Source organism: Sclerotinia sclerotiorum, genomic scaffold (assembly GCF_000146945.2).
Source record: "Sclerotinia sclerotiorum 1980 UF-70 scaffold_32 genomic scaffold, whole genome shotgun sequence".
Classification (NCBI taxonomy): Eukaryota; Fungi; Ascomycota; class Leotiomycetes; order Helotiales; family Sclerotiniaceae; genus Sclerotinia; species Sclerotinia sclerotiorum.
In genome coordinates, this window is record NW_001820804.1 from 162084 (window position 1) to 182720 (window position 20637).

Below are 20637 nucleotides of genomic sequence, written 5' to 3' on the forward strand. Positions count from 1 at the left end.
TAAGATATATATCCTGGCGGCAGAACATCAACATCTAATAAGAGATGAAAAAGGGCAGCAATGGTCAGTTAGAACAAGATGGTAGGAGAGAAGGGCATAATGTGAATAATCATGTGACTACAGAGCATACTTGTACGAGCACCGGAGCAGTATATAAAAAGTGTTGCATGTCTTGGATGTGAGTGGATACTTAGTCTACAGCAAATACTTTGTACCGTAGTAATCTAACGGCCAGAATCTAGACCATCTGAGTTTCCAAACGCCGCCCAATGCAAAGAAATGTAATATACATCAAAATATAATATACATCATACATCTCATCATTCTTTACATACCAACAGGCATAGCCTTTAGATGTCCATTTTTATCATATCTAGCCTCTGTTGAATGGGTTAATATAATACCCTCCTCACGTATTGCACCTTGGCTGAAAGAAGAACTTACTGAAGAACGTATAGCTCAAAGTAACTTGCTCAATTCCCCTCATGTTTGGATCATTAACAAAATCCGGATCAATATAAAAAAACACAGGCATGTCCACCGTTTCCCCGGCATTCAACCTTTGCTCCTCGAAACAAAAACATTGAATCTTGCTAAAATACGGAGCCACTTGTCCAGGCGTCACACTATAGGTAGCCACCCCAATTATATCCTCATCGGATTTATTCGTAGCGGTATAAAATGCCAATGCGGTTTCTCCCGGTAAAACTCGAACCTCTCTCTGTTGTGGTGTGAATTTCCAAGGTAGAACGTCCGACACGGATCCATTGAAGGTTACTCGTATACGTTTTGCGGAGGTGACGGGTCTGAGACGTTCGGAGGGATCTTCTCCTTCTACACCACTACCGCCGTGTCCAGGGGCTTTGATCGGTTGCCCACCCCATCCTGTAGTTTGGCAGATCTATAGGAATATATATTAGCGATAGAAGTAGTAAAGTGGCGTGGAAGGCAAGAAAATATACCATTTTATAAAATGGCACAGAACCATATGAGAAAGCCACAGTTCCAAGAATGATACTGAGTGTGTAGTACATGGTTGAACTATTCCTTTGCGAGAATGGGGCTCTCAATTGTTCCATGGTTGGCGCTACATTTCCTTGAGGTTTGGAATTATTGGAAAGATTTCGGTTTATGGAGGGTTTGAAGAATGGCGTGTTTATTCGTTTTGACTTTGCACATCCTGTGCATATCCAATTGGCATTTTTACTACCCAGAGCCCTTGATATCCGTGGTATAGAATTCATTATGAGATCTGAGACTTGTCTATTGACATAAAATTAAATGATTGACAAAAGATTATTGATTTCGGATCATTATGGATCATCATCGGTGTCTGGATATTTAGATAATCCGGGTCCGAAATCCGGGGAAATCTCTCGGTAACCTTATCGGGGAGGGAAGAGGGAGGGGGAGGGGAAGGTATCCATTAATGTTATATCATTTTGAAAAAAGATTATAAGATCTCACAATTCAGATCGATGACTGAAATTACCAAGTACACCGATGTCCAGCTTACCACCGAGTGACAAGAATTGTATGTACAATTCTCGAGTAATATTATATTGTAAATTGTCGAATCGTAGGTTCCTTCCTCTGCAAGTTGATTACAAAAGGAAGGAGGGGTAATCCAACAATGAACATATTAATATTTTTCAATGACATCAAGAACAACCCATCGTTGACATGAATTCAGACATGCCAAATGGTTCACAGTACAAAGAAATCATCTGATTATTTCCAGTTGATTTCTATAGAACCCCTTATCTCAACCCCGCAGAAGAACTAACGATGCTCCCATTAATACTTCGCCATATACTTGTCAGAAGTAGTGGCAGCACAAGATACACTTCAAACCTACTCCCTACGTGTGGAAAAACAAGTCAATTGGGAATCCCCTTCCCATTAAGAGTCCAAAGTCGCAATATGGCATTTAGGAAACCTAATTCATCACCTCTGCTCACGAAATGGTCTATTTCCCTCAAATGACCTCAGACCTTCCTGCTTCATCCCATGAATTCCGCAGAGTTCTCGTATGTATCTTAACTTTAATTTTCTCCTCCATGACACTATGCTCCTCTTACTATCATATATCACACATTCACAAACCAACAATCACTAACCCAAACCCACAGTACACAGGCCTCTACTCCCAAGTCGTCCTAATGAGCATTCCCGTCGGCGGTGACATTGGCGATGAAGTCCACACAGTCGACCAAGCACTAACTTTCACCTCCGGCATTGGTCTTGCCACCATCAACGGCAAAGACCAAGTCGTTAAAAAAGGCGACTTGATGGTGGTACCAGCAGGCACTCAACACCAATTTGTCAATACAGGGAAAGAACCACTAGTTCTATACACGATATATTCGCCAGCAGAACATGTACAGACTACGGTGCATCATACGAAGGAAGAGGGTGATGGAGGAGGAGGAAGGTAGAGATGAGGCACCGGCTTGGTCAAGGAAGAGTAAAGAGGATAACGAAAAAGAGGGATTGGTGAAGTTGAGTGGAAAATATGATTAATACTGGGGATGGGTAGGTCGAGGGTTCAATAATGATGTGTTACAAATATGACTAATGGTGAAGGAAAAGAGATGTGTTGACTGCGAAAATAATGGATGGTGATTAAGGGGAATGCGATCGGTTACTCATTTCCTAACGACGGCGGCATTAGGAACAAGGTCAGGACCACAACTGGCAAACCCATAATTGGTAAAATAATTTTTCTAATTCCATATACTTTTAATTTCACAGGTAATCCTACCAAGATTCCTCAGGTGTAGTAATATCCGATTTTCATCTAGAAGTAAAAGTGCCCCTCCCCCCAAACCACAACCAAGCTGTGACTCACACCCATCATCCATCCTCTGTCCACCCATCCACTCCAAACCTCAAATAAAAGCCAAATTCCCATCCTTGCCCAGCATCAAAACCTCGCAATCAATAAAACAAGCAAGTTGGCGCAGTGGAAGCGCGCCGGGCTCATAACCCGGAGGTCCCCAGATCGGTAAGCACAAGCAACTCACTACCCCAAATTCAACGCATCGATATCCATACTAACATCATACTCGATAGAAACTGGGACTTGCTATCAATGTATATTCTTTATTTTTTTTGGGTTTGGGGAGTTGGATAGGCTTTCGGCGATAATGGGGGAGAATGGAAAAGCTTCAGGAGGGTAGAGGGAGGTTTTGATTTTTGGAGGGGATGGGATGGGATGGGGATATGCTTGGTGATGATGGGATATGATGATTTGTTGTTACGTAATTTTTTAGGTTTTTTAAGATGGTGGGGGTTTGGAGGGGAAAAGGGGGAGAGGCGAGGAACGTGAGTAGGATATTGCTTGTCGAGTAGAAAAGGTGGAGGTTATATGTTCTGTTCGATATGAGTACTTTGTAGATGTTGTGCTTAGAACAATCGAGGGAGATACTTATATGGACCTCAAGGAGTTCGACAGTTCCTCTTTTCTAGTGGTCATTTTTGCCAGTCCCACTTCAATTTACTTCATAAAGAATGGTATTGAAGATATAGATGAGGATTAATCACAGCGTGAAGTGCACATAATGGCAGAGAGAGAATAAATCGAAAACTACTTTGCGAGTAACGGCAGTGACGTCCTAGAAACAAAAATCCACAATGAAAACGCCATATTAACGAGCATGAATCCTGGTTCTTGCAAAATCGTACCGTCGACATAGATATCAGTTCTGCTATAGGCGCAAACTTGCAACTCGAAGCGAAATACTACTCTCATTCCATCTCTGAAGGGGAATATAGGAAGACGAACGATGAAGGTTCCATACTTTTTAGGGTTTAAAAGTTCTTTGAAGGCGCAGTTATCTCAGTATGCAAGTTCCTTCCTGGTTACATCAAGCTCACGTTATGCTGCCTATCAGTAATAATATAATCTGCAGGGAGATTTCACGCAAGTGAGATCTTGAGGTTGAGACTCATACTTCGTCTTGCAAAAGTTAGCTTGGTTAGTTGATACGGTATGCGGATCTCTCGGATCAAGATGTCCCCGAAGCGGCCGAGATTATATGTTAGGGCTGGGCTGGGCAGCCTGACTAAAAAAAAGGGAAGTGACGGTAGGCAACCTGGCTTTGATATTGAGTGAAGAGCAGTGAGTGCATTCCGCTAGAGGAAAAGCTAGGGAAAGAAGGAACGGGATAATCGCTCATCTACAGTGAACATATTCTAAAAAGTTGGACTAAAGTAGGAAAATATGACCAAGGTAATTCATGAAAAGCGGTTACTCTCCTGCGATGACGCTGCACACACCACTGATTCATGGACAAAACAGGTAGAAGCATCTCGCGATCCAATTTGAGTGACCGCTTCAAACCCCTCATATGATAGACACACAATACAAGAAGGAAAACACCGGACCAATCATGAGAAGAAAACCATAGAACAAAATTGATATATTTGGATCGTAGTTCCATTACAGTAAGCAATAAGTAAAGTGGCCCGTCCAACACTATTGTCTTCTATTTATTTAAGTGAGACTATTTTTGGACGTGCAATATACGGTAACGAATCCTCTTGCAGAACATGCCCATTTGTTGGTGACGCTGGCGGTTCCAAAACACCTAAATATATAATCACGCATGGAATCTTTCCGCCGCACAAATAACCACCTGATTTGACAAAAGTTATGCTATTCCCGACCAATTCGTTCGTCTTCTATGTCCAGTATCCTGTTTCCTGCCCAGGATGTAGATGGGATCACCAAGATGGATTTTCCAGAACCTCCCGCATTCTACTAATTTCTAGTTCTGTCTTACCGAGCACAGACAATAATTTATTGGAGCCTCAAAATAGTCCTTGGCTGAACATTTTCTGATGGGTCCTAGTTCGAAGATCACCCCGGAGGATCGACAAGTCATCAATTTATGACCAGGATTTCATTCCTCCAGGTTGTGGAATCGTTGATGAGCTGGCATGGCAAATGCGGGCATCATCACACCACATACGTGACAGATCTCACGACTGCCTAACTCATCTTCATCCTCCCAAAGATCTTGCTCGTCTACTGTATCTTGCGAGATGTAGACTACATCCTCGGAGCCCGTAGTGGGATTAGAGATACGCTCTGTCTCAATAAGCTCACTTGAAGGTTTCTCACGCCTATTTGTAACGAAGTCAGGTGGAATATCACGGTCCTCAACTTTCCATTCTTTGAGAGTGGCTTCTTGTCGCTTGAACATAAGACCAATGTTTCTACCGCCTCCAGACCCATCTTCACTCGCGGCTTCAACCATATTGGTTACTCCGATGTTGACCAAACTTAGATTCCAATCTGATCTTTGCGGGTGCAATTTTCGGAACATGGGAATTAATGTATCTCGGATCAACCGCTCGACAATACTATCTATACCATCTTTCAAGTTGAAGACAAGATTTGGTAGAGGTCCAGATCTCGATATCCGGTTAAAGCTTCGTGTTCTTGTGCCATCTGCATTCAATGGAAGACGAGGCCTGGTAGACAGTCGTATTGTCTTGGGGTAAGCAATCCATCTTTTTGATGGTACATGGGATTCTTCATCGTCCTCAAGTAGGTCTTGATACATTCTATTTAGTAGACTGGTTGTAAGCATTCGAAGCTCTTCCATTAATCGAGGCATGTTATCGAGCTTGATATATGAATCCTCGATTGATATTTGGGAAGGCACCTTTCGAGCATCCTTTACATCCGTGTCATCGCCACCATTGATCAGTCCCCAAGCCTTACCTCCAATACCCCTCTCTGCCCCAGATCCCCCCAGAATTTTTTCCAATGTATCAGGACCCATGCCAGCAAAGAGACGCACGTCACGGACAGCAACAGATTCTTTCGTGCCACCATAAATTAGTCCACTTTCAAAGTCGGCCGGACGTGATAGAACATGGTTCCGAATACGTTGAGACATTTTGAATCCAATACCCGGTATTTTACCTATGTCATGACTATCAATGAATGTTGTGGCATTGCTTTGTAGTCCATCATCGTTGGGCAAAACTTCATAGGGCGGAAGAAGAGTTGTTTGTCCCTTTGGTTTGTGAAGGTTGCCTACCAATTTGCTTAAAAGTTTGTTCGTGGATATGCCAACAGTCGAAGTGTAGCCTTTTTCCTCTTCTAGACTCAATCTCAAATACTGGGCAAGGTGTGAACCCAAAATCAACCGGGTCAGTAATTCGGCATCACTATTCGGGGCCGCCGAATTCGATAGATATTGGGAGGATACTTCGTCGCCTGGCTGCAAGTCGGGGTAACCGTGACCAGCAACCCTCGTCGCATTAAAGATAAACCCCGCAGTAGGATCATTACGGTCCAGTTGAAGGAACGAGTGGGTCAAATCATTTGGATTGAGTAGTTTCTGGTTGTAGTCGACAATATCTGTGACGTCCATGAACACTTCATCGAATCCCAGTCGTTCAACTTTTCCCGACCAACTAAACTTTTCCAAATGTTTGTATAGCATTTTTGATGCATCTCGGAATCGGCCCAATTCTTCTCCCAAGACAATCACAACATCTGGACAGATTTTCTTGGCTTCACTGATTAATTGCAATTTACTAAGACCACGAAGCCGAGCTTCATAATTGCAAGTGACGATGATTTGTTTCTGAAGCCATGCTTAGAAGTTGCGATGTAACTATTTTGAATTGACTTTGGTAAATGAGGCTTACCTGCTGCACAGCCTTTTTTTTTTTCATTGCGTCAGCTATGTTTTGCAAATCAGAGAGAGGAATTCGGAGTTTACCAAGGGTAGTGATTTTAACGCAGGATTCTCATTCTCGAAGACAGACGCGTAAAAGCAGTCATAATCCTTAAACAACGGTTAGAAATAGATACTTTTTGAGTGTCGTGTTTCTTTTACGAAAAATGTCATGGATATGAAGATGATAGAGATCCTCACGGAGCTGACTAACAAAATGAATGATTATCCGGTGATCCTTTCTTGCCATTATGATTATTATTATTAGCCGTGGTGTGAGTTTGTGGGCGATGAGAAGATGAGCACAACAAGTAAGAGTAAGCAAAGATGTGGTTCCATTTTTGTACCTGTCGCGATATCAAACATTATCTAGGTAGTAAGTAGGCAGGCTCCTTTGAGTGAAGAGGTCTCATCTGAACGAAGAATAGGTATGGCAGGAATAGAATTCAAGACGTCGAGTTTGACAGTAAAACAAAGGATTGTTATCAAAAATAACTGATACTCTAGATCCATCTGTTTAGATGATTTAGGATGTAGTAATAAGTCAAACACTTATTACTTGCATTGTGTGGTTTGTAGGTAGGTAGGAAGAGGAAGGGAGGAAAGTTGTGCACAGAATTATTGTTCGGACATTGTATTGTACCGAGTGTGGGAAGCTTATCGATAAACGATAGAAATATGTACTGAACCTAGGTATTCTTAACTCTTATTCTTAACTCTTATTAGACTTCGCCGTGAGAATGTTTCTAAAACATATCAAAAACATATCAGATAATAGACAATAGACAATACGTAAGTCATCCTGGGCTTGACCGTTTAAATATCGGACATCGATTTTCCCTTTTCTATTTCTAGTTTTATTTTAAACCATGGTGGAGTGGATGGAGTCGGAGATCCTCTCTTCTTCTCCTGGAAATCTATTTTGAGAAAAAGTAAATGTCAAATGTAAATCATATTTATGTGGAGAGCATACCAAGAGAAGACACTCACAGGCGTACTCTTTGAATATTTGCCTTCTCAGTGGATACAGTACGAGGTCACTCATCAATCATGTTACTCCGTAGGTTGTGTCACCATTGCCCCCTTTGCTTCCGTACCCCCTTCATCGCCACCGAAAGCGGTTCTTGCTGGATTCAACAACTTTGCCATTGCTTCTCAACCAGAGAAACCAAACATCATGATCCCGTATGCAACGACTGTAGTAATATTGGTATACTCCCGTACTGAAACTCCGGAATAGGTCCAGATTGCGGCCAAGATTTACCCCATAAATTCCATAATCCAATATTATCATCATTATGATGGTTTGTTCCCAATCGCTCTGTTCCCATGGTCAATCATCACCGATTTCTCCCACACAAGCGATATTGACGCCAATAGCGTCTCAGCTATTGAAATGTTCCAGGTCTCAGACGGACTATTTCCATTTTTCAAAGGGCTGCTGTAAGGCTATGATGGGGTTTTATCGATACTAGCAAATTGATCATCACGGAGAATTTATTGAAATAGATAGATACAGATGTATAGTAGGAAGTATAAATTAGATAACTCGATGAGATCAGTCACTTAAAAAGGACTAAGGGGGAAAATATATTATTCAAAGTAACAATAAACTAACAAGTTAACTAATAACAAACTAATAATAAACTAATAATAAACTAATAATAAACTAATAATAAACTAACAATAAACTTGCAATAAACTCACATTAAACTTACAATAATTCCTATAATAAGAACAAGCCACCATAGACTTATTACTCCGTACTCGTCCCATCCCCAATGCCCATCCCCTTGAAACATCCAATCGTCTAGAGTAGTTTGGAATAGTCGTGAATAATCTTGAATAATCTTGAATTATCTTGAATTATCTTGAATAATCTTGAATAATCTTGAATAATCTTGTCTTTTCTTGTCAAATCTATTCGCTCAAGCGGTGTGATATTCATCAAGAACCCTTGCATAGGCGCCTTAACCATGTTCACGTCTCGAGCTGACCCTTTTTCCTTTTTCAACTCACTCCGATAGTCCCGAGATCCCAGATTCAGCCCAAAGTTGTCACTAGTAGTATCGTATCTTCTCTTGACTAGATACTCCCAATTCGCTACCTTCACCACTCTACTGCGTATTCGACTCATCAAGATTCAAAATCAGGTCCTACTCAAAATTATGCCGACCGACTCCCGTACGGCCGGTAAGTCCTCGCTCTTTTCCAATTCACCTCGGATAATCCTTCACGCAGCGCTTCAAGGAGGCACAAGAACCATTGAATCCTTATATGGGTCTATGAGGCTAGTCTTAGGTTTGATAACCCCATCCAGGATGCTTGTTGACCTGTCATCCTGTCGTACGTGGAAATCGATGAAATCTTTCTATTTGCTTAGTCCAATTTTTCCTCCTGCACTGCAAGGTCCTCGTCACATCGTTTCTATAAACATCGCGCCTATTCTCACAAGCACAATGCATGACAGATGACTAGACTGTGCTTAAACTTAAACTCTTCCCACCATTTATCATTTATCTATCTATTTTCCTTGGCCTGAGTAAAAGGTCTTGTGGATATATACTACTCCGTACATATAAGTCGCGGCACGGTCTCTGTTGGTTCTATCTGAGGGGTACTTGCCTTGATAGTTATTCATATCTTTTTTCCGCTACTTGTTTACGCCTTACGAAATTACGAAATCATCTGACGAATTTTACGACTACGCCTTGGTTCGTTAGATTTAGATACATTATATCTAAGATATCTAGGCCACCTGGGACCTTTTTGTGACCCTCAAGTCAAAGTCTCGATTCTAAAGACACCCAACGTTCATATATCCTCTTCTACCACAGACCAGAACACAGTCAAGCAACAGTTTACTAAGAATCCTATCATTTTTCCGATTATGATGCTGGCACCTGTTCAAGAGTGCTCCTCGATAGTCATGTCTTTCCCTCCTCGACATTCATCGCCACCAAAGAGGCCGAAGTTGTCTTTACAGATCAAGACCCCATCTGCTCCTCAAACCATTGGAAAGTCCTCGACAGCATTAAAATCGGATATCAATCCGTCATCACCAACGGCACTTAATACACTTTCAAATGCATACGCAACAGCAATTGATAATTCTTCCCCTCAAATTTCGAAGCCGATGACCTCCGCAGCCAGACCATCCTTGAGAATTCAACCCATGCCTTCACGATTACAAACAACACCGCTTCAAACGAATATAAGTGCAGAAGATGGGTATATACATCCATCGGAGCGCACTGCAACACCTGGACCATTTGCGATATCATATCCGGATACACCAAGTTCAGCCCGTCCCAAGGATAGCCCTACTTTTACATTCACCCCTCCACATTCAGCTGGAGGCTCTAATAAGATGTATGCCTTTTCATCGCAAGTTTCAAACAGCGCATCACCGCGAAGCATGAGGCGACATACACCATATACACATCCCAAATCACTCCATAGTATTCTTCGCAACTCACCACTGCCACCTCCTAGCTCAGTAGTACCTGCGACACCAAATACCGCAAGTCGAATAGCAATGAAATTAGCAAACAGGGGCACGAAGAGGGTAGAATACGACGATCCTCTAACGCAAACGATCACAACGAATAAATACGTAAAATCGCACATTGATCTCCTCTCCGAGGACTCCCCTCATTCCGCAACTGATCCAGAATTTGCCATTCTAGACACTCTCGACACAACCATGAAATACACGGGTGATGAAACGCGGGACGGTGGTCAGACACCAGGTCCATTTGAAGAAATGCGACGAAGGATGGCAGAAAGTGGCTTAGAAACACCCGCTTCTCGAAAGCGGAAGCGCAAGGATAAGAAGAGAAAGTGGAGATGGACCATAGGAGATGGAGAGGATAGTGATGCGCAGACAACGCCCACGACTGCTATGGAAAGAACACCAATTACATCGATTTGGAGGGGTACAGAAACTATTAATACGGATTCAATAGTGAATGGGAATGGAGACGGGATGGAAACTATTTCAACAGGTGGAAACAATGTTCCATCGGATGAAGCGATCGATAGTGAGAGAATTTGTTTAGGAAATTATGAGGGGGGAGAGGGGGGGATAGATGATCGTGATAGGCGAGGACAATCCGTGGATTTCTTTACCGATTCAGAAATGTCAGAAGAGGGTAGTGAAAGACCTGGCACATCACATTCTCTTTAGGTTTCGATGATTGCCACTACAAGGGTTATTCCATGAGGCTCAGTCCCGTCTCATCTGCTTGGCATACCGGCACTCGTATAGAAAAGAGGGGTGTATACTATATACTATATACTATATGACTAGATGACTCGACTATGTGGACTTATCATCGTATAGTTAGTTTGGTGGTTGTGGAATAGAATAGGACTGTGGGTCTAATTTCTAATTATATCTAATATTCATTCGTGTACGATATGCTATTGATTTATTGATTTATCGATTTATTGCATCTTTATTTAGATTATGATTTGTATTTATTTATCTTACCACACAACAAGATTACAAACAGTTGATTTTTAGAGAACTTGTCCGCACATTTATAGATTTGAATGAGTTTCTTACTACATCTGTTCAATAGAATATTTTTAATAATCATAAAATATTATATCACGTACTTTTCTCTTATACAACAGTATCGTATTTATCCATCTAAACCTAATCCAGCGACCATCGATCCATCTTTTACATCTTATACCCCTTGCATACACCTATTTCCTTCTCTACTCTACTGAGATAAAATAACAAATACATAAATATGATATCATTTGTAGATGTTGATTTACGAGACACAAATCCACTCAATCCCCATCCGCAGGTTATTCTCTTATACCCCCGCGAGTTGCAACCCATATATCTTGAGATCATAGGGCAAAGCAAGTGCTCACGAGATCAAATACTCTTGACTGTTCCCAACCAATAGAAATCAATACATACACACACCAGCAGAAAATTCGTAAAAGTCTTAGAATTTTCGACCGGTGCAGTCAATATGCTAAGTGTGCGCTTTAGATGTGAGTAATTTCTGTTTCAGAGAATATGGGTTGAGATCACGTTGGGCGTTGAGGGTGTGGTTTAGGGGATGGAGAGAGTCACTAGAGAGGCAGTTTCTTGCTATGCTTGTGGGTTGAGGAAAGGTATATTAGGGATGGAGGGATGGAGGGATGGATGGTAGTTTCTGATTTATCGTCATGTACATTTGAATATTGTCTCTAGGCTTTCTGGCTTCATACATTCGAAGTTCTTTTGCGTTTGTTTGAGTTTGAATTTTCCTGCGTTTTTCATCTCCATACGTTCTTTGCGTCGTTAGACTTTATTGTAATTATCGTCTTTTCACTGTAGCATCACCGCCACTATGCCCTTCGACCTCGAATCCCAGGGCCCCACCACCCTGCAACTCTCCCCTATAAATCATACCACCAACCCCGATCATCTCCTCCTCCCAACCCCCACCTCCCGTCTTACCGCGCACTTCTCAACAAGCACCTACGCCCCCAACACCCTTCTCCTCTCCACCTCCACCTCCCTCTTCCCCGACAAACCATCTCTCGGGCCCATCCCCCCCGTCATAAAATCCCGCAACGGAAATCTCTTCTGGGCAGACGAAGCCTGCGTTCGTCGTGTCGGTCTCACTTTACACGAAGCACGTCTATTTCTACAGTTACAGAATGGAAATTATAATTACCGGGAATATGTGGAAATGTTCCATAGTTTCGGAGAAGAAAAGAAGCATTTGGAGGAAAGACTCAAGGAGTTACAATGGTGGAGAATGGAGAGGAGGAGGGTTTGGGAGAAGAGGGTAGAGTGGTTGGGAAGGTTAGAGGAACCGAGACTTTGGTTGCTCTATTTGATGGCAAGGAGGAGGAGGATTTTGTTGGTAGCTTGCAGGAGGGTTTTGAAGAGGTTGAGGGAGAAGAGGGATGCGAGGTTGAAGGGACAGGTAGTGGGAGAGGAGATGGAGACGGGCGAGGAAGAGGGGCGGGAATCGCAGAGGAATTCCCAGGCTCTGACGATTGCTTGCTCAATGGTTTCGAGGGGTTCGCAGACGTCACGGGAAAAAGAATTCAAGCCGGAGAAATCATGTCCAATGAGATCAGAAGGCACACAAACCGGGGATTTAGCTCTGTCAAAACCTGAACCCTCTTCAAACATAACTTCTCATCCCACTTGTCGCCCAGCAAGCACACATTCGCGTCATTCACACTCCCATACCTGTCCCGTCTTTGCACATCCCTACTCCGCAACTTCTTCATCAATTCAAAGCCTCACCTCGCTCTTCCTTCCCCCACAAACGCCCTACCTAATCCTCGGTTACTTCCCCACCACCTCCCTCGATCCACACGAAACCTATTTACCCTTACCCACCCCAACAACACTCTTCTCCTCACTCCATCGTGCCGAGCACTCTCTTCGGGGATATCGAAGGTTTTTCTCTCTTAAATCTCTCGCCGGCTTCGGATTGTACAAGTGTGATATTGAAAAGGGAGCACATGTCAAGGTAATGTTGAGGGAAGAGGAGAAAATGATATTGAGGAGATTTTATGCGGCTTATAAGGGGAAGCTGGTTAGAGGGCTACCTGGTTTTGCGACAGAAGAGTGGGATGAGGATGTTGGAGAGGCTTGGATGAAGTGGGTGGGAAGCAATTTGAATGGGGGGAAGGAGGAGACTGGAGAGGAAGCGGGGGGTCCTTTGGAGGGAAGATGGAGTTTGGAGTTGGTTTATGATTGGTGAATCTCATTCTATCTTGGGCTTCGTACAGACTTGCTAATATGCGACAGGTGTCCATATCGACTCAGCGCCGTCGTAATAACTCCATTGCTTCTTAGTTTGATAGTAGGAGTTTGGTATATGCGATCAAATGGGGATGTAATCACAGCTTGGACCTTGGCATTGTACATTGTGACGGCTGCTGCGGCAATAGTTGCGCTGTTGGGAATAATTGGTAGTTTGAAGGACGTTTAAAGGTTGATGCTGTGGGAGTTTAGTGTATAGTATTTACCTTGGAATTTGTTTCACATGTGCTTCTGATTCACTGGGATGTGGGGAGTAATATTGAGAAAGCTCACAACGGCATTCTTGGGTTTTATTTGGGATTTGATCGGAATTTTCAACGGGTGTCAAAAGGGAAGATATTAGGTTTTGTGGGTCGCGCTGTTTGAGATGACATCAGGCGTAACAAAAAGCAACATTTCAAACAGGAGGGACTCAATATTTGTGTTTGTGATACTTCAACGATGCAATAAAAGTCACTGACATGGAGAATCTCTTTTATATATGTAACTTAAAGAGTGTCGCTCTTCATTATAAATGTCACGCTACATTGACATGCTGCTATGTTGACATAAAAATCCTGCTTCGAGACCTACTCTGTACTCGAACAATATCTTACATAATACAACATATACCTACACCGCAAATTCTCCGCTATGAACCCATGCAATGGTACTTTTCCTAATACTCCAAAGCTCCGTTGATAACAAACATGTACACTCTCCCTTCCATGATCGTAGGTCGCCATAAGCTTTGCGGAGTTCCAAAACCAAAAACCAGACTAAATCAAACAAACTTCTTCCTCTCAATCTCCACTTGAGATCTAGTTCCTCTTTCAATACGCAGGATTCTCTCAAATATATTAACCACAAACCATTGCACAGCCAAGATCCAAATTCTCAAGACCAAGTCGCTCAGTCCAAGTACAGGACGCTTGCCTCGACTAAATGTACTATCTTTGAACTGGAATGGAAGATGGGCACCTAGATGATCCATTGCCACCTTTATCCCACTACTGAAGCCATCTTCGTGAAATCCATATTTAGTCCATGCTCCACAATACGATATACCTCTCGTGTTTTGTATCTCCGGGAGTTGAGATTGAGAGGTAATAGCACGAGTGTTATAAAGCGGATGACGATATGTGTACGTACTGTGCGTGAATTCTGGTTTCGGTGGAAATAGGGGATTAAGTGTGACGAGGACATGGCCAAACTTGGAGGTTGGAATATGCTGGAGAATATTCATGTTATACGTTAAGCAAACTTGGTCAACATTTCTAGATTTCGAGGTGGAAGTATTAGAAGAGGCGGTGATGTAGTTCCAAGCAGACCATGCTTCTCTGTTTTGAGGCATGAGAGCGAGATCGGAGTGAAGGACAGCCGTATTTTTTGAGGTCTGAAATCCAGTCAGGATACGACGTTCGGCGGCCGTGGAAGTTGATCGAACTAGGTTATATGCAGCGTCTCCATGAGTAGCTATTATAACGTGATCAAACACCTCTTCCTTGCCATTCTCGAGACATAGGCGCACACGATTGTCGTCGTCATTACGTATTGACTCGACGGGGGTCGAGAGGAATATATGATTAGGAGGAAAGCCTTTCATCACGGCATCAAGGTAAGTTTTGGCGCCGTTTTTTACCGTTAGCCATTCAGGGCGAGTAGCAACTGTACTTAATAGATGATGATTCCACCTGAACGTGTTAGCAATGAAAGAGCTTGGGCTCCGAAATTCAGACTCACATGAATCGGACCAAAGTAACGGCAGGGAATTCTAGAGAACATTTATCCGGACTTGTACTCCATACCGCTGCCGTCATTGGGATAAGGTAATCATCTCTGAACGCATCGGAATATCCTTCCCTATCCAAATATTGACCGATAGTTTCTTGCTTTTCCGCATGATGCGTGTTCTTTGAACTTCCACTCCCATTCACAAAGTCCTCACTATTCTCGTCATCTTTGAGTAAGTCTAAAGCAAACTGGTTGAAACGTATGATATCAAATATCATTCTCCACATCCGTAATGAGAAGAGGTTCTTTCGTTGTGCGAACACTGACGAGAGTGATGTTCCGGACCATTCGAATAACCCCTTGTCTCGAGAGACTCCAAAGGTCATTTCAGTAGGGACGGTAGGAACATTGAGAGCATTGAGGAAAGCTATGAAGTTTGCTATATGTATTTTGATTTAGCCCATACATCTCTTGAAAGCTGCGTGGCGGAAAAAGTCGGGCAGAGCAATAACTTACGATAGGTAGCAGTATTCAAGACTATAAAACCTGTATCAACTGGAGTGGTTTTGCCATTGTGATGATATTTGACAGTATTTGTATGTCCTCCCAGTCGACCCGCAGCTTCATAAATATAAACATCGTGATGGGTGCGATTCAAAGCCCAAAGAGCACCTATTCCTGCACATCCACTTCCGATGATAGCGACTTTCTTTCTAGGAAATCGTTCTGTTAGGTTGGCAGACATGATTTATGAAAAAAGAAGTGAGGGATGGGAAGAAATGGAATCAAGTCAATGGACAATTGAGAGATAGAGAATGGAATATTCACATGTCAGTACTAAGCGGTTTTTCTTGAGTGGCGGGGGAGGCTGCAGCTGAAGCGGTAGTAGCAGTAGTATTGGGAGTATCGGGCATAGTGTAACGGGGAGAATTGATGGACGATGATGACATTGTTTGGCTCTTCTGACAATCAAATGTGATGAATAGATGAAGATTGCGTGTCTTTGAATATTACAAAGGTATTTGAATGAAAATGAATGAGGAGTAACCGAAAGAGCAATGCTACTCGAATGAGTGTGTTGAGTGTGTTGATATTGATAAAACGGAAATGGGTACCAAGTATGTTTGGTTTGTACTGTTGTTGAAAAGAGAAAAGGAAAGAAAAGTTAAAATATCAGGTGGATGCTTAGATATTCTTCCTCTGCATCTTCATCTTCCCTTCCTTCTTCCTCTTTACCTCTTTCAACCTCTCTCGAGCCCCATTTCATCCGTGCTCAAGCTTCATTCACGATGCACGAAACTTGGTGGGATGGATGTGAAGATCAAAAATAAAAAGTGCAGTAATTAAGGTTGAGGTACCCTTGTCGATTCAGGAACGGGACTTTTGGCTGATCGGCCTTTGTTGATACCGATAGATAGGTAGATAAGGCCGTGGTACGTACTCCCTCGGTACATTTCATTTTCTCACATGAAGAGGAGGGAGCGATGTATTGAAACATTACTAATTATCAATCCTTCTGTCAGCCACCAGCCACAACTCACTCATGACTTAGCCACATTCCTGATAAGGTTAAGGCTGTGCAGTGTGTCCACCGTCTGTGACTGCTGTCATTGTTTTATTAGACGTCGCAACTTTCCGGTTCCCCTTCCTTGAGTTGTCAATGCAATCAATGATAAACATTAAACCTTAACAATAATCAAAAACACCATCCACCCAGATCTCACAAATACCCTCTCAAGAATATTCACATTTTTCTTGAATATTTTGCTTAATTCAACCGGCATTCCTTTTTCGTTGTAACATTATCTTGAAAGAAAAAAGCTATCCATTGTCTGTTTGTCTTATATCATAAACCGTCCTTCATTCGTTATTCATCCATGCTTCCGTGAGTCTGTGAGATAACCACATTGACCCTGAACCGAGGAAAGAAGGGCATTACCTTGCTCCGCGTTGCATCACTGCATTACTACATTACTGCTTTGCGACACCAGTAAGAAGCCATCGCTCATCAACAACCATTCTTTATAATAGCCAATACTCACTCCTCTGGAAAACTATCACATTCGCCCCATACATTCCATCGTCTGCCGCCTGTCAACATGTCCAACCCTCTCGACACCGATGCAGGCTCGGAGCTCTTTAGCAGTTACGAAGCAGAGCTCAAACTGGTTCAAGCCGATTTAAACCAAAAGTTGGATCAAATCCCTGATCTCACTGGAGAACCTCGTAAAGCTGCCATTAGTCAAGCGGAAAGAGCGTTGGAAGAGGCAAATGAGTTGGTATGTTCAAGGATGAAATGGCGGTTATCTAGTACTTACACTTATCTAGCTGGATCAAATGCGACTCGAGAAACAAAATATCCCCTCAGCAACCCGTACCAAAGTCAACCAACGATTTCGAAATCATGAATCGGACGTGGATGTATCCAAGAGGAAATTAAAAACTTTAGAGAGCGATAGATCTGCTCTATTTGGTTCACGTTATTCCGACAATCCAAATGATGTTCAACTCGAACAAAGGCAACAACTTCTATCGGGGACGGACAGATTGGACCGAAGCTCACAGAGATTGAAGGCTAGCCAGGCATTGGCAAATGAGACAGAGGCTATTGGTGCTAGTACACTCGCAGATTTACATAGACAGAGAGAGACCATTCAACATACGCATGATACCTTGCTACAGAGCGAAGGATTCGTCGATAGGAGCGTTAAGACGTTGAGGGGGATGTCTCGTAGGTAAATCGTCCCTAGCTCCCCTCACAACTGCCGGGGATGTAACGCTGACCAGCCTCTTTTAGGATGGCTACCAATCGGATAATCACCGTGGCCATTATTACAGTCTTGATTCTTCTTATTATTGCTGTTATTGTTAGCAAGTTCAGATGAAGATTTCTTGCTTTTGCGCGGGGCGTTCTTCGGTATTCGGTTCTCAGATACACTTTGCCATAGGCTGATTTCTAATACAACTTTGTACCATTGGTTTACATTAAAAAGCTTTCAGAGCTGCCATTTGCGTAAGGCAGAGGTGACTGGTTTTCTTCGAGTCCTCCATGAGTCCCGAATTCACTGGAAAGCGGTCCGAAATACATCTGTTGCATGGTTCGGGTAAGTGCATGGTATGTAGTGAACATATGATGATATTATCTTCAATCATTCCCCAATGCATTTTTGCCAGCTCATGTGCATATGTTGCTGCAGTCAGCGATTTCCTCTCCAGCGCCGGGACTGTGCTCATGCTTTCTACCTGTTGTGTTGAACCTTTACCTATCGTTTTCGGGTGAAGCGGATACCGATGCAAATCTCCTCTGCATATTACGAATCACAAACATATGATCTAACGAATACCGTGCAATTGAACATGTGCGGGCACCCATCCCAACTGTTCTTGATGGGCGCCAACTATCTGAGATGAGAAATCATGGCACCATAGCTACATATCTATCCTTGCTTCATGTGGTCTTTCTGCCAATTAGTATTGACAAAATGTATTCACCCGTCATAGTTTTCTCGCTACTAGTGGAGTGTTGCACAAATAGGTCCTAAAGCAATACCGATAGGATTTCTTGTGACCATATATGCACCTTTTTGTACTACAATTCTATCTACCGACGACCTACCCTCGTATGTGTACCCCATAAAATCCAAATTTCTATGATGCTCAACTGACGTCGGCATACACTGAGACCATGTAAGCTATAAAAGATGCTAGACTTTCGATTGGATCGCTCGCGCATAAAACGTGGAGATCAGCATTGTCACATCATAGCTAAGCCTTCAAAAAAGAGTGCTCGATTGTTGACAGGGGGCTTTCTAATATTGCCGTTTGTTGGGGCTGCTGTCCTCGCTCTGTCGGTGACTATAGTATGCAGCCATGTCTTTATATTTCCTCCATTCTCATCAATCCGCACTTCCCCAATTCCTTCGCGTCTTCAAATTCCAATTCTGATCATTTTCATTGAATTAAGCCTTCTTCAACATGTTGTCCCCTGATATCAGCCAGATCAACGTGGTAGCTATTCTTGGATCTTCAATTCTTGTTTACTGCATCTTGGGCGTTGTTTATCGTCTCTACTTCCACCCGTTATCCAAATTCCCGGGCCCTAAATTGCCTGCAGCAACTCAATGGTCGGAGTTTTATTATGAATGCCTACAATCGGGTCAATATTTCATCAAGATTGCACAATGGCACGAACATTATGGTAAGTCATTGGCCAAATGATGCTTCCAGGTGTCATTAATAGTCATGCTGATTACTTTGCTCAAGGTCCAATTATTAGAATCGGACCAAGTGAGCTTCATATCGATGACCCGGACTACTACAATACTCTATTCTCGTATGGTGGTGTGAGGAACAAAGATCCTTTCTACACAGCACAGTTCAATACGCCAGATACTGGATTTGGCTCTGTGGATCACTATGTTCATCGAATGAGAAGGTCTGCCCTTAACCCATTCTTCTCCAAAGCTTCGATCGATCGTCTATCCCCCATGTTAATCGCTATGGTAAGCCTACTATTCATTACGGCGTTGCCATTGGAGCTTCCACCTCTTTCTGGTGATCGTTCTATTGGTTCCTTCATTTCCATAAAAGCCAAGCAACTACTGTGGACCGGTCTTGACACTCATGTGACTTTACAGGTCGAGAAACTCTCCTCACGCCTCGAAGAGTTTCGTAGCACGGACAAGCCACTCACAATTCGCCTTCCCTTTCAGTGTTACACCGCAGATATTATGACACTTTACGCAACTAACAGGTGTTGGCATTATCTCGACGTAATCCGCTCCCCCTTTCCTTTGATAGTATCTCTAATCCAATCTTATAGACGCCAGATTTTAGCCCTTCTTGGGCGGAGACATTTGTCGCTTTAGCCATTGCAGGAAAATGGTGTAAATTCTTTCCCAAACTGTATACGCTATTAGAATATACGCCTCGCTGGATGCTAAAAAGATATGCTCCAGGTCTCATTCTCACGCTTGATCACCATGATGTACACGATCTTTCCTTTCACCCTTCTCCTTCCCTTTCCACCGTTCCTACACGCTAACATGAATCCCCTGCACAGAAAATCCGCACACAAATCAAAGAGATCCTCTCTGGTTCCATCCTCCCAGTCGACGCCCCAATCGACGGTTTTCCACGTACTATATTCCATAATTTCCTCTACTCTTCTTTACCAGAAAGTGAAAAGAGATTCGAAAACATGAGTCAAGAGGCTATTAATATTATAAACGCGGGTACGGATACGGTTGCTAATACGCTGATGACTTTGGTGTATTATCTTGCTGATGATAGAGCAAGATGCGAGAAGTTGAGGGATGAACTGAGAGGTGCGGGGTTGGGTAGAGGAGAGGGGGGTAAAGGGGGTAATAAGAGAGTTGAATTGGAAATGGTGGAGAGATTGGTTTATTTGGTGAGTGTACTGGT

The 20637-nt window shown here is 42.9% G+C and overlaps 9 protein-coding genes across 9 annotated transcripts; 5 read left to right on the forward strand and 4 right to left on the reverse strand.

The window, feature by feature from the left end:
• Positions 1-327: 327 nt before the first annotated feature.
• Positions 328-1079, reverse strand: SS1G_14353 (hypothetical protein; the record flags this gene model as incomplete). The annotated part of the gene is made up of 3 exons (XM_001584690.1): positions 328-380; positions 445-901; positions 963-1079. 3 exons carry the CDS (start codon positions 1077-1079, stop codon positions 328-330), a joined length of 627 nt encoding a protein of 208 aa, XP_001584740.1.
• Positions 1080-1964: 885 nt separating this feature from the next.
• On the forward strand, positions 1965-2783 carry SS1G_14354 (hypothetical protein; the record flags this gene model as incomplete). Its single annotated transcript, XM_001584691.1, has 4 exons — positions 1965-2030; positions 2133-2434; positions 2675-2712; positions 2755-2783. 4 exons carry the CDS (start codon positions 1965-1967, stop codon positions 2781-2783), a joined length of 435 nt encoding a protein of 144 aa, XP_001584741.1.
• A 2124-nt stretch (positions 2784-4907) lies between these two features.
• Positions 4908-6951, reverse strand: SS1G_14355 (hypothetical protein; the record flags this gene model as incomplete). The annotated part of the gene is made up of 3 exons (XM_001584692.1): positions 4908-6608; positions 6673-6707; positions 6903-6951. 3 exons carry the CDS (start codon positions 6949-6951, stop codon positions 4908-4910), a joined length of 1785 nt encoding a protein of 594 aa, XP_001584742.1.
• An 803-nt stretch (positions 6952-7754) lies between these two features.
• Positions 7755-7850, reverse strand: SS1G_14356 (predicted protein; the record flags this gene model as incomplete). The annotated part of the gene is made up of 1 exon (XM_001584693.1): positions 7755-7850. The coding sequence occupies one exon, from the start codon at positions 7848-7850 to the stop codon at positions 7755-7757; it is 96 nt and encodes a 31-aa protein (XP_001584743.1).
• Positions 7851-9630: 1780 nt separating this feature from the next.
• Positions 9631-10890, forward strand: SS1G_14357 (hypothetical protein; the record flags this gene model as incomplete). Its single annotated transcript, XM_001584694.1, has 1 exon — positions 9631-10890. One exon carries the CDS (start codon positions 9631-9633, stop codon positions 10888-10890), a length of 1260 nt encoding a protein of 419 aa, XP_001584744.1.
• Positions 10891-12061: 1171 nt separating this feature from the next.
• Positions 12062-13669, forward strand: SS1G_14358 (hypothetical protein; the record flags this gene model as incomplete). The annotated part of the gene is made up of 2 exons (XM_001584695.1): positions 12062-13419; positions 13486-13669. The coding sequence occupies 2 exons, from the start codon at positions 12062-12064 to the stop codon at positions 13667-13669; spliced, it is 1542 nt and encodes a 513-aa protein (XP_001584745.1).
• A 594-nt stretch (positions 13670-14263) lies between these two features.
• On the reverse strand, positions 14264-15958 carry SS1G_14359 (hypothetical protein; the record flags this gene model as incomplete). The annotated part of the gene is made up of 3 exons (XM_001584696.1): positions 14264-15173; positions 15223-15652; positions 15730-15958. 3 exons carry the CDS (start codon positions 15956-15958, stop codon positions 14264-14266), a joined length of 1569 nt encoding a protein of 522 aa, XP_001584746.1.
• A 1354-nt stretch (positions 15959-17312) lies between these two features.
• Positions 17313-18098, forward strand: SS1G_14360 (hypothetical protein; the record flags this gene model as incomplete). The annotated part of the gene is made up of 3 exons (XM_001584697.1): positions 17313-17492; positions 17542-17948; positions 18011-18098. 3 exons carry the CDS (start codon positions 17313-17315, stop codon positions 18096-18098), a joined length of 675 nt encoding a protein of 224 aa, XP_001584747.1.
• Positions 18099-19188: 1090 nt separating this feature from the next.
• SS1G_14361 (hypothetical protein) lies at positions 19189-20532 on the forward strand (the record flags this gene model as incomplete). Its single annotated transcript, XM_001584698.1, has 4 exons — positions 19189-19411; positions 19477-19715; positions 20276-20447; positions 20522-20532. 4 exons carry the CDS (start codon positions 19189-19191, stop codon positions 20530-20532), a joined length of 645 nt encoding a protein of 214 aa, XP_001584748.1.
• Between the last annotated feature and the right edge of the window lie 105 nt (positions 20533-20637).